This window comes from Bos grunniens, chromosome 4 (genome assembly GCF_055505025.1).
Source record: "Bos grunniens cultivar Pamir isolate PY7600 chromosome 4, Bosgru_T2T1.0, whole genome shotgun sequence".
Taxonomy (NCBI): Eukaryota; Metazoa; Chordata; class Mammalia; order Artiodactyla; family Bovidae; genus Bos; species Bos grunniens.
In genome coordinates this window covers 114,181,455-114,198,906 of record NC_141168.1, presented here as the reverse complement: position 1 = coordinate 114,198,906, position 17,452 = coordinate 114,181,455, and the positions used below count along the sequence as shown (strand labels likewise).

The window sequence follows — 17,452 nt, the reverse complement described above, 5'->3', positions numbered from 1 at the left end:
TATGACAGTGTCCACCGGCCGGGAGCCCTGTGTCCCCAGAACATGACTGTCAACAATTCAAGAGTGTGACCAGGCCTAAAACTATGGCTCCCGACATCTCAACAGGGATGAATAAATATGAGTCCTGGCTTGTTGAAATGAACTTTATTTGTTTCAAGCCTTCTGAAACAAAACTATTGAGATAGATTTGGGGGGAAAAAAAAACTCACAGAATTTAAAAGTAAAATGCAAGTAACGATTTTTTTTTAATGGTTTTGTGACATGGAGCGTTATTAAAGTCTTTTTTGAATTTGTTAAAACATTGCTACTGTTTTATGTTTGGGTTTGGGGGCCACAAGGCACATGCAATCTGAGCCCCCCAACCAGGAATCAAACGGGTGCTCCCCGAGGTGAAAGGCGAGGTGTTAACCCTGGACCACCAGGGAAGTCCCCAGGGAATTTTTAAAGTTGGACGAGGGAAACGTAAATGACTGTACCATGTCAACCTCCAACGAAAGCAAAGACACAAGACAGAAGGTCCAACCTCTCTAGTAGACTGTGTGTTACTATTTATTTCTGAGCTGCCTCCGGAGCAGAAGGGCCAGATCACTAAGAAGTGGCATCACTAGCTGTGGTTTTATACATGTGTGTGTATATATATACATACACACACACCTATGTGCATATATGTAAATATATACACACCTGCTGCTGCTAAGTCGCTTCAGTCGTGTCCGACTCTGTGCGACCCCATAGACGGCAGCCCACCAGGCTCCCCCGTCCCTGAGATTCTCCAGGAAAGAACACTGGAGTGGGTTGCCATTTCCTTCTCCAATGCGTGAAAGTGAAAAGTGAAAGTGAAGTTGCCCAGTCATGTCTGACGCTTTGCGACCCCATGGACATATATATATATATATAGATATATGTATATATATATACACTTAAATATATTATATCGGAGAAGGCAATGGCACCCCACTCCAGTACTCTTGCCTGGAAAATCCCATGGACAGAGGAGCCTGGTAGGCTGCAGTCCATGGGGTCTCGAAGAGTCAGACACGACTGAGCGACTTCACTTTCACTTTTCACTTTCATGCATTGGAGAAGGAAATGGCAACCCACTCCAGTGTTCTTGCCTGGAGAATCCCAAGGATGGGGGAGCCTGGTAGGCTGCAGTCCATGGGGTCGTGAAGAGTCAGACACGATTGAAGCGACTTAGCAGCAACAGCAGCAAATACATTATGTAGTGTGTGTGAGTGTTAGTAGCTCAGTTGTATCTGACTCTTTGTGACCTCACAGACTATAGCCCACCAGGCTACTCTGTCCATGGAATTGTCTAGGCAAGAATACTGGAGTCGGTAGCCATTCCCTTCTCCAGGGGATCCTCCCAACCCAGAGATCAAACCTACATCTCCTGCATTGAAGGTGGATTCTTCACCGTCTGAGCCACCAGTTTTTGTTGTTCGGTTGCTCCGTCATGTCTGACTCTTCGAGACCCCATGGGCTGCAGCACGCCAGGCTTCCCTGTCCATCACTGTTTCCCAGAGTTTGCTCAAACTCATATCCATCGAATTGGTGATGCCATCCAACCATCTCATCCTCTGTTGTCCCCTTTTCCTCCTGCCTTCAACCTTTTCCAGGATCAGGGTATTTTTCAATGAGTTAGCTCTTTGCATCTGTTGGCCAAAGTATTGGAGTTTTAGCTTCAGTATCAGTCCTTCCAATGAATATTCAGGGTTGATTCCTTTTGATCGACTGGTTTGATCTCCTTGCTGTCCAAGAGACTCTCAAGAACCTTCTCCAGCATCATAGTTCGAAAGCATCAATTCTTTGGTGAAGCTCATATAATGTTATGTACACTTAATATATAAGTGTGTGTATAAATATATACACACGCATATATCTTTCTTTAGCTTTATTGGGATTCCTGAACCGGGAAATTGAGGTCTTTCAATGAGAAAGACCTATCACTATCTCTTCCCCACATTCTCTGCTACCTCTCTCAAAATTCTAACTGCACGTATGTCACTTCTCTCTCAATCCTCCGTGTCCCCACACATGTCTGTGCCCCTGTGTTTCCTTCCCGGCCACGGCTTCAAGTCCACCCCCAGGTTCACTAGATCATCTCAGAACCTGCATCTGCCATCCTGCCAAACTCTCCCCTTGAAGATCAGTTCTAATGACTGTAGCCTTCCTTTACAGAGGTTCTATCTGATTCCTTCCCAAAGCTGATGAGTACTTTGGTATAGTGATATTGTTTACCCATTCATTTTATTCCCGCATTTATTTCTCTAGGCATAAAAAATAATTCTCATTTATAGCTTGACATCTGAGTCTGATCTGACTGCTTTTGTCTCAGCTGCTTTTTCTCCTTATGTGTTATTGTTATTTTGACATCATATTCCTTGGAACTGTATGTGTGGGGAGTCTCTGAGGCCAGAGAGTGTTTGCCTCTGCCAGATACCTGTGGGCACTGCCAGTCTGGGGCCCCTTTAAATGAAAACATTCCACGTGGATTATCCAGAGCACTCAGGGAAGCATGACCATCCACATCCACAGGAGGGCATGTGCAACTGCTGACTGTGAGCCCCAGCTCTGCCCACACTGAGGCTGTCCAGGACTGTGTCTGCACTGCCCTCCTGCAGGACAGACTCTTCTGGGGAGCCTGCTTCTATGAGACATACCCTGATCTGACTCTCTCCACCTGTGGTCCTGGGCTTGCCACATGCCCCAGCCTGGCCATAAGTATCAAGCATCTAGGTCCCAGGCATCAGTGATGGCTGTCAGCCAGCCACCCCTGAAGCCAGCCGCCCCTCTGGCTGACTTTCCTCTCTGGATTCTGATGTCCACCTCCAGAGACTAATTTCTCTGTGAGTGTGTGTGTGTGTGTCTTTTTGCCATTTCTGATGTGCTTTTAAGAAGATGTGTTTTATTGTATGAGATCCAAGATTTCATGACTTTTATAAAAACAGTGGGTTTTCAGGCTATAAGTCTTCCATATTCTCAGGCAAAATCACCTGTGCTATGATCAGAAATGCACAGAGCCTTAATTTTCCAACGCTCTGTTTTTCCACGGGCCAGGGCCTCCCTGAGAACTCACAGGGCCATGGGCAGATGCCTGACATCATTGCTTTATGCATCCATTCGAAAGGCACTCTGTGTCCTGGCCGCACCCCAGTGCCCGGCAGAAATAGAAAGAGAAGTGAAATCCAGCTGGCAGGATCTCAGCCTTGGAACAGATAAGCAGCAAGAAGGATTTCCGGCTACGTGGTCAGAACCATGCCATGAAGGATGGCTACAGGGGCTGCAGACTTGAGTGGAAAACTGGAACCTTTACTCAAGCTCACAACTGTTCTATCTGAAACAGGCTTGGTCTTTCCCCTCAAAATCAGCCCCAGGATTCCTCTGCCATTTAAAGGCAAACCATCAACAGCCGTGGGGTCTGAATGAGTTGCCTCCACCTACCTGCCCGGCAGACACCCCGTGCCCCATGACCAACCTCCGGGCACATCTCTCTCTACAAGGTCCCTGCTCCTTGACTGGAAGGACCTGGCAGTTTGTCACCGTATCACCGGGATCTAGGCCAATGCCTGCAAAGATTTATTGAATAAATAAATGCAAGAATGAATTTTCTGTTGGGATGTATCAGATCCGAGGAAGGACTATTTACAGGAACACACAGCCCCCTAGAGTCACCTCCTAACAATGAGGACCTTCTTCATGGGCCATCCTCCTGGAGACCAAGTGCCTCACTGGAGGCAGGACCACTCCTGAGAAGCCCACCCCCCCAGGCCACATGAGCAGCAGGCTTTTGCTCTGCTATTTGTACAGAGCTCTGTGGGTTCTCACATCTCTCACCTCCTTCCTATAACATGACAGACAAGCAAGATCCTCTCTACAGTTTCCTAACAGCTAACAAGGAGGCTCTGTTGCCTGGACTTTCCAGTTGGTGGAGTGGTAAAAGCATCTGCCTGCCAATGCAGAAGACGTGGGTTCGATCCCTGGGTTCGGAAGATCCCCTGCAGGAGGAAATGGTAACCAACTGCAGTATTCTTGTCTGGAAAACTGCTTGGACAGAGGAGCCTGGCAGGCTGCAGTCCATGGGGTTGCAAAGAATATGGGATCACAAAGAGTTGGTCATGACTGAGCAACTGAGCGTGCACGATTATCATCCTTGGGCATAGAACAAGGGCTCACAGTGACACAAGGGCTCACAAGGACAGAGTCCTTGAAGTTCTAGAGACTGACTATCCATGCCAACTGAAGGACAAGGCTGGAGAGGGTGGCCAGGGTCCCTGAGCCGCCTCTGATGCAGGCTGGCTTGTTTGATCTTGAAGAAGTTGCTGGTTTTATACGGTGACACCTCTTCACTTATGAACAGACAGCATCACAAAGCCACATGACTGCAGGACCATGGGAAAGTCAGGCCAGCGGGGAGATGGTCTCCTGGGGAGCCAAAGCCCTTCTCAAAAAGCAGCTTGGCCCTGGCAGATGGCTACCATCTGGGACTCCCCCTGTTCTCATGCAAACTGGCAATTGAAGTATCTGTATGAACTTCTCACTTGTTAAATGTCCTCTCCAGTGACACAAACAGCTGATGTTCTGTGAGCCAAGCAGAGCACTCCCTGGGCCAGGGCTGGTTGTCAGTCCATCAATCTGCCACCCCGGCCTGACGACCTTTGAGGTCCTACCCCCTGGTCAAGATCTGGAACCTACTGGAACCTTCCTCTTTGCCCTCAGGGAGCTCCCGGGGCTCAGAGCTCATGTTCTCCTTACAACTCAAGATTTCATACTTTGAAGCCCACAGATGCTCATTTTGTTCCCTATGGCTTTGTCCCCTATGTTATAAGTGAAACATAACATACATCCACATAAACACAACCAAATTCATTCAGTGTTTACCAGGCCAGTATAAGCCTTTCCTTTTCCAGGTACCAGAAATTCTTCCAGCCACACACAAAATGCCCCTCCACCCCCTGGGATCAGGAAGATAAGGGAGCAGGGCTGGAAGGAAAGGTCCGACAGACCAGGACTCAAATCCTGCCCCCCACACCCTGTTACTAGCTTGATGACTTTCATCAAGTTACTTAACTGTTTTGAAACTTAGTTTTCTCTCCTTAAAGAAAACACCACCAACTCATCAGTCTGTTGTGTAATCACACCCCCAACATATAAACATATAATCCCTGGATAAATGTTGGTTTTCTTCTTCTTGTCATAAAAGACTAAACTTTTAGGTTAGCAGATATTGGTCCTGTCTAAAACGTCTGTAAGACAATTGGGCCACACCAAAATACCCTTAAAATTTGGTCCTGTTCAAAGAATCCATGCCAAATGATTTGGGACAGGACCAAAGAGCAGGTACTTTTTCCTTTTCTAATGAATACAGTTGATTTACAATTCTGTGTCCGTTTCTGGTATACAGCAAAGTGATTCAGTTTTATATATATATAAATATCAATGTACATATAACTTCAAACTCGTTTTAGAAAAGGCAGAGGAACCAGAGATCAAATTGCCAACATCCGCTGGATCATGGAAAAAGCAAGAGAGTTCCAGAAAAACATCTATTTCTGCTTTATTGACTATGCCAAAGCCTTTAACTGTGTGGATCACAATAAACTGTGGAAAATTCTCAAAGAGATGGGAATACCAGACCACCTGACTTGCCTCTTGAGAGACCTATATGCAGGTCCGGAAGCAACAGTTAGAACTGGACATGGAACAACAGACTGGTTACAAATAGGAAAAGGAGTACGTCAAGGCTGTATATTGTCACCTTGCTTATTTAACTTATATGCAGAGTACATTATGAGAAACACTGGGCTGGAAGAAGCACAAGCTGGAATCAAGATTGCTGGGAGAAATGTCAATAACCTCAGATATGCAGATGACACCACCCTTATGGCAGAAAGTGAAGAGGAACTCAAAAGCCTCTTGATGAAAGTGAAAGAGGAGAGTGAAAAAGTTGGCTTAAACCTCAACATTCAGAAAACAAAGATCATGGCATCTGGTCCCATCACTTCATGGAAAATAGATGGGGAAACAGTAGAAACAGTGTCAGACTTTATTTTTTTGGGCTCCAAAATCACTGCAGATGGTGACTGCAGCCATGAAATTAGAAGACGCTTACTCCTTGGAAGAAAAGTTATGACCAACCTAGATAGCATATTGAAAAGCAGAGACATTACTTTGCCAACAAAGGTCTGTTTAGTCAAGGCTATGGTTTTTCCTGTGGTCATGTATGGATGTGAGAGTTGGACTGTGAAGAAAGCTGAGCTCCGAAGAATTGATGTTTCTGAACTGTGGTGTTGGAGAAGACTCTTGAGAGTCCCTTGGACTGCAAGGAGATCCAACCAGTCCATCCTAAAGGAGATCAGTCCTGGGTGTTCCTTGGAAGGAATGATGCTAAAGCTGAAACTCCAGCACTTTGGCCACCTGATGTGAAGAGTTGACTCATTGGAAAAGACTCTGATGCTGGGAGGGATTGGGGGCAGGAGGAAAAGGGGACAACAGAGGATGAGATGGCTGGATGGCATCACTGACTGGATGGACGTGAGTCTGAGTGAACTCCGGGAGATGGTGATGGACAGGGAGCCTGGCGTGCTGCGATTCATGGGGTCGCAAAAAGTCGGACACGACTGAGCGACTGAACTGAACTGAACTGAACTGATAACTTCTTCAGATTCTTTTCCATCACTGCTTATTACAAGATACTGAATATAGTTCCCTGGGCTATACAGTAAAGCTCTTGTTAAATAACTATTTTATATATAGTAATGTGTATTTGTTAATCCAAAACTCGTAGATCATCCCTTCCCCAGCCTTCCCCTTTCGTAACCATAAGCTTATTTTCTGTCTGTGAGTCTGTTTCTCTTTTGTAAATAAGTTCAATTGTGTCATTATTTTGGGGATTCCACATATAAGTGATATCAATATCATATGATATTTGTATTTCTCTGTCTGACCTTCACTTAGTGTGATAATCTCTAGGTCCATGCACGTTGCTCCATGCCAAGGACCTCTTGGCATGGAGCAAATATCTTTTGAAAGTTTTGGATTGGACCAAATGATCATACAGATATCAAGGACATTTTGGCATAGATTGAAGATCTTATGGACCAGAGTTTTTAGGAAAGTTTGGATATGAACAACTGTCCTGCAGGAACTTTTATAGTACTTATCTCATATGTGCATACAAAGTACCATGTGGAACAGGTAAAAAAAGCAGTCATTCACATTAAGTTTCTCCCACCTGAGTTAGGGGCACATCGAAAGATCTAGAGAAACCATATGGACTCTCCTTGCTTTAAAAATAAAATTGTTACCACTTAAATGGCTCTAGATAGAAAGGCAGAAACTAAGAAGTCCAAAATTCATCAAATCTTACTAGGAACCAAAACAAACTCAGTGGTAGCAACCACACACACATGAAACTGACTTCCATAAAAGAACGTCCACTTTATACAACTCAGTTCATGTTCTTTTGCAAAGGAAAACAATAATAGTATTATTTTGATTTAAGTAGCATCAGTAGAAAGAATACAAATCCTATTAGACTGAAAAACATGGACAATTGTGTCTTTTTCCTTCTTGGCACTTTCTCATAATTGCATTACAGATCTGTTGAGATGATGATGCTTTTGATTCCAAATTTCATGTAGGTTGTTTTCCATTAATAAACTCCTAGAAAGGAGATTTTGTAGCAAGCCAGATGCTGAGGCCTTAGGAAAGGCATGTAACTCAGTGGTCCCCAAACATCTCACCTGTGACTCCCTCATTCACTGATTTCCTGTCCAACTTTCCCCGTGCTTTGAAAGACAGCCTAGCAAGGAGCACGTATTAATAATTCATTTTCTCTTTTCTTCAAAGGCTTATACAATTGCCAATCAGAGCTCCTGATCTGCCACAATAACCAGTGTGGACACACAGAACTGATGTGATTCTAACAAAAGCAAAGTGAAAGTTCAGTTCTCCTGAGTGGCCTTACCCAGGGGAGTCCCACATTCATGAGATTCTGTGAAACGGGAAACAAACCTGCAGACCCCAATTCTGTCCTCACAGTCCCCAGAAATCAGGGTTCCCGGGAGGGGAACAAGTTCTTCTGTTGCTCAAAATGGAGTCATTTTTTAATGAAAGAATTTCAAATTTGACCTGCTGCTGGTCTGCATGGAAGTTCTCAGGGGCACATTTAAAAGTGAGGCCCTCGTGTGACACAAGCACCCACTGACTTAAGTAGCATGATAATTCCTGAAATGGTGCTCTGAATGGAACAGACACTGGATCACCGCGATCTGTGTGGGCAGCTTCATTATGTTTTATTTATGTTTCTCAGGCATTTTGTGTGCTACCCGTCCCTCTGCGCCTTGTCTATGAATTCGTTCTTCCAATCACTCTTGCTGATGCATCCTTGTCCCACCACACTCTTTACGCCTCCCTGGACCCAAGCCTATGAGGTCAACTCTGATCACTGACACCAATGTTACAGGCTGGACTGGGTCCTCTCCCAGATTCAGACACTGAAATCCTAAATCCAAGAGCTCAGAATGCCACTGTACTTAGAGACAAGGTCTTGACAGAGGCCGTCCAGGTGAAATAAGGTCATACAAGTGGGCACTCGGGAAGACAGCCATCTACATGCCCAGGAGGGAGGCCTGGGGGAAACAGCCCCACCCACTCCTTGATCTTGGACCCCCAGCCTTCAGGGCTGTAAGACAACAAACTTGTACTGTGGAAGCCACCACGTCTGTGGGATTTTGTTAAGCAAACGGAAAGGTGTTCATGTATAAAAAATATAAACCAAGAGACAGGCTTCCTTACTCAAAGTTGGAGACTTGTTGGTGTAAGAACAGGATACTAGGTATGACTTGAGAGGCAATGGAAGGCATTCTAGTAGTAACTATGCTTTTATCTGGATATACAAATGAAATTGCAAACACCCCCAGCGGGATGAGGGTATTACTCTAAGTATTATTAGCAGCTCAATGGTATTTCATTGAAGAGTGAGGTCTTCAGCTGACATCTGCCCAAGATCAACTAGGCTGTAAGGAATGAGGGTTTTAAAGGGGTAAAGAGCCTGGAGAGAAGGGAGAGACAGACTGAAGTACAGAGAAAACTGGGCAGAGAGTGAAAGTGAGCAGGACTCTGTGGGGCCCTCCCTAGTATAAAAACCTTTCTGCATTTTATTTCTCCTTTGTAGGACAAAGATTTCAGCCTCCAAGACCTTCCCTGAGTTCCAAAGGGCAGATTCAAACATCAATAATTAGGGGCATGAAGAACGCAAAAAGAAACAGTCATGCAGATGGAGGAGGGCCCTAGTTTCTCCTGGGTCATGGACACAGACCTCTGATATCTATCTTTGAATTCCTTTGCAGAAAGTAAGGCACGCCCCCTCCTGGACAATGGTAACTTCAGGCTGAGCACAAAATTCCTGGAGCCCTCACTACCAACCAATCAGAGGAGGGTTACACACCCAGCAGCCTACCTCCCAAATTTTGCCTGTAAAATCTTGTCCAAAACCCCTCTCCCTCCCCATGCTCCTTGCCTTGTTGTTATTGTTGTTCAGTCACTCAGTCATGTCTAATTCTGTGCGACCCCATGGACTGCAGCACGCCAGGCTTCCCTGTCCTTCACTATCTCCTGGAGCTTGCTCAAACTCATGTCCATTGAGTCAGTGATACCATCCAACCATCTCACCCTTCTCATCTCATCCCCTTCTCCTCTTGCCTTCAACCTTTCCCAGCATCAGGATCTTTTCTAATGAGTCAGCCCTTAGCATCAGGTGGCCAAAGTATTGGAGCTTCAGCTTCAGCATCAGTCCTTCCAATGAATATTCAGGGTTGATTTCCTTTAGGATTGACTAGTTTGATCTTCTTGCAGTCCAAGGGACTCACAAGAGTCTTCTCCAACACCATGGTTCAAAAGCATCAGTCTTTTGGCACTCAGCCTTCTTTATGGTCCAACTCTCACATCCATATATGACTATTGGATGCATGGCCCTGCAATAAATATACCTTTATCTGCTCTAAACTCTGAGGTTTCAGTTGATTTGGCTCCAGTGTGCAGCTGGCACAGTGACTGCAGAGAGGCCCCCAGGACAGAGACCCACAGGAGGGCTGGGAGAAGTGATGTTCTGCCTGGGGCTGCCTACACATCACAGGCACAAGAATCAGTTCTGTCGAGCTCCCAGTCTCCATCCGTAATCTCCTCTCTCTCAGAAAGTAGAGTACAGACTACCAAAGCGCCTGCGTGCCTCAGGGAAAGCGGACCAGAACCAGCCTCCCTTTCACCTCCAATTTTGCCATGGTCAGCAGTGTTTCATGTGTGACCCTTGAGACCACAACCTCCACTGAACTGCATTTTTTTCGGAGAAGCCCCCAGAGCTTCAGATATAAAATGCTTCCCTTTTCTGTTTCCTCTGCTATGCAACCTGCAAGCCCTGGCAGACCTCCTGGAAGCCCAGTGGGCCCAGACCAGGCACGGGGGCAAGCCCCACGGACTCACGGTTGACCCTGTGTGCTTAGTTGCTCGGTTGTGTCTGCCTCTTTGTGACCCCAAGGACTGTGTAGCCTGCTAGGCTCCTCACTCCATGGGATTCTCCAGGCAAGAATACTAGAGTGGGTAACCATTCCCTTCTCCACAGGATCTTCCTGAGCCAGGGACTGAACTCAGGCCTCCTGCATTGCAGGTGGATTCTTTACCAGTGAGCCACCACAGCTGACCCTAAACCCTTCTAAGCTCAACCTCCCAACACCCCTGACAAAGCCCTGCATCCTTTTGGTCTTGGAAGGAAACATGCACAAAGCCGCACTAAATCAGGGAAAACCTACAAATGTTCCTGATACTAACAGAAATGAACAAGCATGATATATACAGTGAAATCCTTATGCAATTGTATATGTCATAGGAGCAGGAATACAGTGGAAATTTTGCAGCAGCTGCTCAACCCTCATGCATGTGTCATCCTAGCAGCTGGTAATGATTGGATGAAAGTTAAGAATGAAGGGTCACTTGAAGATGAAAGATGCACTTAATACACTCAAAATAGCTTTATTAATATTTTGATTCTTCCCAAGATAATCATCTCTCCAAACTCCCTTTTGCTAAATTCTCCCATCTCCAGAGTGGGAAACACATTCCACTTTCATTTGTTCATTCTCATGCTTAGTCGTGTCTGACTCTTTGCGACCCTATGGACTGGAGCCCTCCTCCAGGCTCCCCTGTCCATGGGATTTCCCAGGCAAGAATTCTGGAGTGGGTTGCCATTTCCTCCTCCAGGGGATCTTCTAGGCTTAGGCATCGAACTTGAGTCTCCTGCATTGCAGGCAGATTCTTTACCAGCTGAGCCATCAGGGTAGGCACTAATTTTTGGAAACAGAAATCCACCAGGAGATTCCCCCACCAACCATATACACAGACAGACCATGGCATCCAGCATTTAGCAATGGATAACTCAAACAGATTTGAATTCTTCCTTCTGCCTGTGATGGCTGCTCTGTGATGTGTTTGGGCTTCTGAGATCAAAATGTTAGTAATTCCTCAGCCCGCCTTGTGGGATACATAAGAAATGATTATGTTACTACACATAGTGCAGACAGTAAATATTATTAATAAAAAAATTAACTCCTTGTCTTTGATCTTATAACACTTTCTGATGAACCTGAAACTCCAGGGAATTGTTTGGCTACAGTCCCATTCTGGCCAACACAGAAGGTGGCTCCTTTGGGTCCCACTAGCTCCCAGGGCCAGCTTTGCTTCTGCACTTCCGGGCTGCACTCAAAACTTCTGGAGAGGCATCTGTCTGGCTCTTCAGTCCTCTAGGAGAATTTTGAAAGCAGAGTTCCTGACTTCTATTGTATGGCCAGGGCCTGGTTCCCATAAAGTTCTCATCAAAGTTGTCTGGTTCTCCAAAGGGTCGAAGCCAAGAATTGTGTTCAACATGTTTGCCTGGAGTTAGACCCTGAATGTCAGGTGGTTAGAACTCCAGGGAGCCTTAAGGAATGGCTAGCCTTACTTTACAGATGACAGGAAAGAGAGTGTTTCTACAGCACTCAGGAATTCATTCCTGAAACTCACTACCTGATGTCACACCCTGGCCACATTCTCAATCTGTAGATCTCAGAGGCTCCGTTCTGGAGACCCTGGAGGAGATTCCTCCCCATCTGCCTCCTCACTCAGCTTTGGGGGCCGGAAGTCCCAGGACACCCTCTGCTGCCCAGAAAAACTCTGGCATGCCAAGTCAACTGGCCAAGTCCAGGAAGGCCAGAGGCTGAGCCAACCCTGGGGGGCTGGAAAGACTGAGCAGAGGTGTGGGTGGTCTGCCAGGGCCACTAGTGAAGAAGCAGGGCTCTGGGCAAGTTTAGCCCCTGGCCAGCACACCCACTGGGCAGTATGTCCACCCAGCACCCGTGGGGCTGCGCTTTTGGTGTAAATAGAGCCTAGAATATCAAAGAAGGCTTGGGGCACTGAATCTGCTTCTTAGCAGCTGTGTTGCCCTGGACACCTTATTTAAATATTCTGTGTCTCAGTTTCCTCTTCTCCATCAGCTGGAGGTAAGAGATCACAATTGACTTTATAGCCTAGCTTGAGGTTTAACTAAGTTAGTATAGGTGAAAATGCAGCCTGGGGGTGGGACATTACTGTAGGCATTCAGGAAATAGCAGTACTAATATTATGACCAGTACTCGCCTAAAATAAAACCATTTAAAAAACCATAACCTGGACTTATTTTTGCCATGGACCATGTTTTGGCATCCAATCAGCAACAATTTTGTTTTGTTTTGTTTTAATTTCTAGAACATCTGCCTGATACCCAGCACATAATCCAGGGAAATGGCTTATTTATATGAATAGTCTCCCTTAATGAACTATTAACTGAAGAATACATCCCAAACAGCAAGGTAAATTGCCCTGTATTTGAAAACAGGGTGAACATTTCAGCAGCAACACTTTTAACTCCGGAGCAGCCAATTAAGGTTAAAAGCGCAGCCAGTACTTTTGCTTGGGCTTTGGTGCCACGGGCTTTACTCTAAGGCAACCCTTTTGGAGCAAATGCATGTCAGCTGGGCACTTGGCTTTCAAAAATTACCTCTGCACTGAAAAAGAGAGGGGACACAGGCACAGCGCGGTCCACCTCTGAGAACCACAGGGCGCCTCTTCTCCAAAGTGGGGGCGAGGAGCCAGCTCACCGGCTCCTGGGACGTGCAAAGTCGCCCGGGCGCTGGCCTCTTACCACGAACTCCTCCAGGGTCTGGTAGGTCTTGCCCCGGAACTCGCAGTAGTTCTTCCTCTCCTTGCACTGCGGGCAGCACTGGCTGGTGTCAACGTGGATGCAGCGCGGGTGCAGCCGCGGGCACTCGGGCTGTGCACACAGCGGTCCCTCCTCGGTGCACAGGCAGGGGCAGGCCGAGGGTCCCGGAGCAAACTTCTCCCCGATCGCATACACGAAGCCGCTCTCGTCCACGCAGCCCTTGCCCCGGTAATCCGGGTACGCGTACTCCTCCGGCGGCTCAGGCGTGGGCTCCGACTCCGGACCCGCCACGTCCTGGGCGGCGGCGGCCGGGGGCTCTTCGTGCGGGGTGTCCCCGCGGGGTCGCCCCTGCAGGTCCCCGGCCCCGGCGCCCCCGCCCTGGGCGGCCCAGGCCTGCTTCTGCCTGCTCCACGCCTCCCGGCCGGCCAGCCCGCGGCCGCTCTTGCCCTTCCAGTCCCGGCCGCCGCCGCCGCCCTCGTCCCTCGCCGGGCGCCCGAGCTCGCTCACCCGGCCCGGACCGTCCCGAGACGCGTGCTCGCGCTTCTCCTGGCCCGGCCGCTCCGGCGCCTGGGCCAGCTTCTCCAGCGGGATCCTCGGGCTGCACAGGGCCACCATCAGGCAGCAGGTGAGCAGGAGGGAACTGGACAGCGCGCCAACTGCCATCGCAGTGGAGCTGGGCATTCCCTACCGCGTCCCGGCGGGCGGGCGGGCGGGGAGCGCGGCCGAGGGGCGAGTCGCATTCACAGCCCGGGGGCGCGCCGCCGCCAGCCGGGAGCCGCCGTCCCTGCGGAGAGAACAGCAGCACAGCTGAGCCCCGCGGCCCGCGCGCGCCCGGCCCCCTCCCGGCCCCGAGCCGCCCGACCCCGAGGCTCCCTAGATGGACTCGCCGGACCACGAGGGCAGGGGCTGCATTCCCGGCGCCCGGGCGCCGCCGGGGGTCCTACAGATCCAAGATTGCGGGCCTGGACACGGAGGCGAGTCCCAGAAAAACACCGACCCGCAGTGTGCCCCCTGTCGTCGTTATTAGCGGGTGGTGGAGCGGTGGGGATGCAGCAAGCTGGGCCCGCGCCCCCTGCAAGGCTCGGATGGAGCCACATAACTCCAGCGCCTCGCGCCCCTCTTCAGGTCCCGGCCACACTTCCCCAAAGGTCGCACAGTGGAGAATTCCGCAGTGGAGTGGACGGTGAAGACTGTGCAGAAAAATAAGAAGGAAACCCTTCCTCGCTTGCCTGAGGGCGTTTGGGGAAGAGGGGAGGGAAGGAAGGGAAGAAACCTTGCAGGGCCCGGTGATTCATCTGAAAAACTTTTCAAACGCCGCCAGTGCGGGGCGCAGACGCCCCTTCCCCGCTCTCCAGCTCGGACCCGGCTGCCGGGGGAAGAAGGTCCCCGACTATCCCCCAGCCCACCCCCAGTTCCCGGCTGCGGGTCGGGGATTCCGCAGGCTTCTCTTCCTCCGCCAGCCATCCGGCAGCGGCTCAGCGACTCCGGGCGCAGACCAGAGACCCTCGTGTGAGCCGCAGCGCTCAGTCTCCTAATTTCTTTGACCCTGGAGGGGGTCGTGGCCTTGGAGCAGGAAGGCCCAGCAGACTGAAGGTGTGCGGTGGAGAAGGCTGGAGATGGAGGGCGGGGGCGAACGCCCCTCAGTCTCCCGGTCTCCGAAAACCTCTCTGGTTCCCAAACTTTCTGCGGCCCAAAAGGGCCGACAGAACCCTAGACTAGACGCTGCAGGGTACTGGCCGCCCAGTCTCTCTCCACCTAGCCGTCCAACTCCCCAAATCTGTGCGCCCCGGAGTGGCTTCCTCCGCTTCCCCACCCTCTTACAGTAAGCAGGGCTCCTCTGTGCCCTCTGCTCATTTCCAGCCCCAGCCCGGTGGACCTCATCCAGGCGATCAACCATATTTACAAACTTGGGGTCTGGGGTGGGGGGACTTCTCCTAAGCAGCAGGGATGCGGAAGGGCCCCCGGGGCGCGGACACCCAGCATGCATCCTCATCTCCGAGGGCGGGCGCCCAGCCTACATACATGAGCGCAGGGCGCCGGCCGGACGCCGGGCTCGCGGCGGGCTCAGGGGCAGCAGCGGCGGGCACGGACCCTGGGCGCCGGCGCCCATCCTCCGGCCGGCGAGGGCCCGGAGCGGAGCGCACAGCGGAGAGCTCAGCCCCACCTGCGCGCGCTCCGCCCGGCGCGTGCACTCGGCTAGGGCGTCTCCGCGGTCTGGCTCGTCGCGCCGGCGGCCGGGAGCCGTGGCCCCAACTCGCGTCAGTTTCTGCGCCGCCTTCCGCCGCTCATCCTCCGATCTGGTCCCTGCGTCTCCGCCACGAATCGCGCCCCGGGGCGCCCCAACTCATTCTTGCTCTTCTCGGGCAGGCGCGGAGAGCTCCCCGGACCAGGCAGCCGGGAGGCTGGGGTGTCCGCGGCGCGTAGGAGGCAGAAGAGACGCCCGGAGCGCGGCGGGCGGGCGACGGGCCCCGAGGCCGGAGTGGGAGCCCTTGCTCCCGCCTCCCCTGCCGCAGCCGCTTCCCGCCCCGCGCGCTCCCCGCCCTCCTCTGCGGCCGGGGTTTGGGAGGCGTCGCCGTGGCGGCCGGCGCTACCCGGGGGTTGGAAGACCTCCCGCCCCGCTGCCCACCTCGCGGCCGAGACCCACCTGTCAGTCTCCCGCGCAGCCGCCTCCCCACCTCCGCCGCCGGCTGCCATCCTCCAGCCTTGTCATTCACCCTCCGCTGGACCTTCCATCTGGGCTTTTTCCTTTCCTTTATTCTTCCCTTTAATTCCTTCCTTCCTAATTGGCCCCCTCTGGCTTTCCTCCCCGCGGACAGCCTGGTCTTGCGACTGTTGAAAAACCCGAATCAAACTGTGTTCAGTTTGGAATTCGAAGGCCGTGTTAGCTTAGCATAGCAGCTTATGCGGAGGTTTTTTTTTTTTTGCTTCTCTCTTTACATTCAGAAAGCCAGAAGTATAGACGTGTAAGAGTCAGAAACCCATAACAATGCGCGCAGTGTACTTTCAGACTCTCTGCCTATCTCTCTTCTCCTCTACTGCCCAGCCCCACCCCGGTCCCTCTGGCTCCCCTTTCCTGGGTGAGGGACTCCTGTCACCGAATAGAAACATCTGCCAGGTTAACTTCGCTGGAATGCTAAGCTGTCCAGCAGAAGCCTGTGTGGTTCAGACTTGTTTTTACTCTAATCTTGCTCAATGAACATGCTACTTTTCTTTGATAAGAAAAGGAAGGAGAAAAGGAAACTGTTCAAATTAACTCCTAAAATGAAATTTTTTGTAGAGATGTCTATTCCCAGTCAGTGGTTCTTACTGTGTCATCTTAAAATCACTGACAATACTCAGATGTATAACATACAACCTTTATCCTACAAGGTCAGGCCTTGGCCTGGGGATGGGTGTTTGAGAACAATTGCTTTCCTCTTCCACAGGAGATGTGGCTGGATTCCTGGGTCAGGAAGATCCCCTGGAGGAGGAAATGGCAACCCACTCCAGTATTCTTGCCTGGAGAATCTCATGGACAGAGGAGCCTGGTGGGCTACAGTCCATAGAATCCCAAAGAATTGGATATGCCTGAGCAACTAAGCATGCAAAGTACCCACCTCTTGATCCTGAACAAACCATTTGAATGAACTGCGAAAAGGCCCTCTCCCAGCCACAGAAAGACTGGGCAGAAGAAGTTTCTCCTGATTCACCTAAGCAACCTCCCGCCACAGCCAACCCCACGCCAAAAAAAAAAAAAAAAAAGAAAAGCAGTTGGGTGGAGCGTTTCAATGTCCAGGAAGATTTAAGCCCTTCTGCCTTTGCATCCTGTCACTTCAAGAGACTGGTCACACTGGCCTGTGGGACTGAGCAGCCTGGCCACCCAATCATTTCACATCATGTTTGTCTCTGTTTTAACACCAAGGAATCTTTGTTACTTTGTTATTTGTTACAACACCAAGTTACATTGGCGTAATCCCTAGTAGATGTGACTAAGAAGAATAAAACTTTAATGGTATGTGCGAAAGATTCTACTTCTAGCTAATAAGTTGGTTGGGGGTCCGATAGAGGGAATCACAAAGCCTCTTCTGATCTCACTTCAGTCACAGAGCCCTTGAATCAGAAGGCTTTGTGCCTCCGTCTGTGGGCACAGTGGAGAGCTGTGGTGAGAGATGGTGGCCTCTCAAAGAGGCTGACAAAATGAGGGAGTAATTACACTGCCCAGTGTCCCAACACTACCTTATGGCA

At 50.0% G+C, this 17,452-nt stretch overlaps 1 protein-coding gene across 1 annotated transcript in view; it reads right to left on the bottom strand.

Annotated features, from left to right (window-relative positions):
• VWC2 (von Willebrand factor C domain containing 2) overlaps positions 1-15,370 on the bottom strand; it is a 130,767-nt gene extending 115,397 nt beyond the window's left edge. The window contains exons 1-2 of the mRNA XM_086398609.1: positions 15,251-15,370; positions 13,211-14,012 (exon numbers count right to left, since the gene is read on the bottom strand). Coding sequence (XP_086254735.1) covers positions 13,211-13,909 — 699 coding nt within the window. The 5' untranslated portion in view covers positions 13,910-14,012; positions 15,251-15,370. The remainder of the gene's footprint in view (positions 1-13,210; positions 14,013-15,250) is intronic.
• Between the last annotated feature and the right edge of the window lie 2,082 nt (positions 15,371-17,452).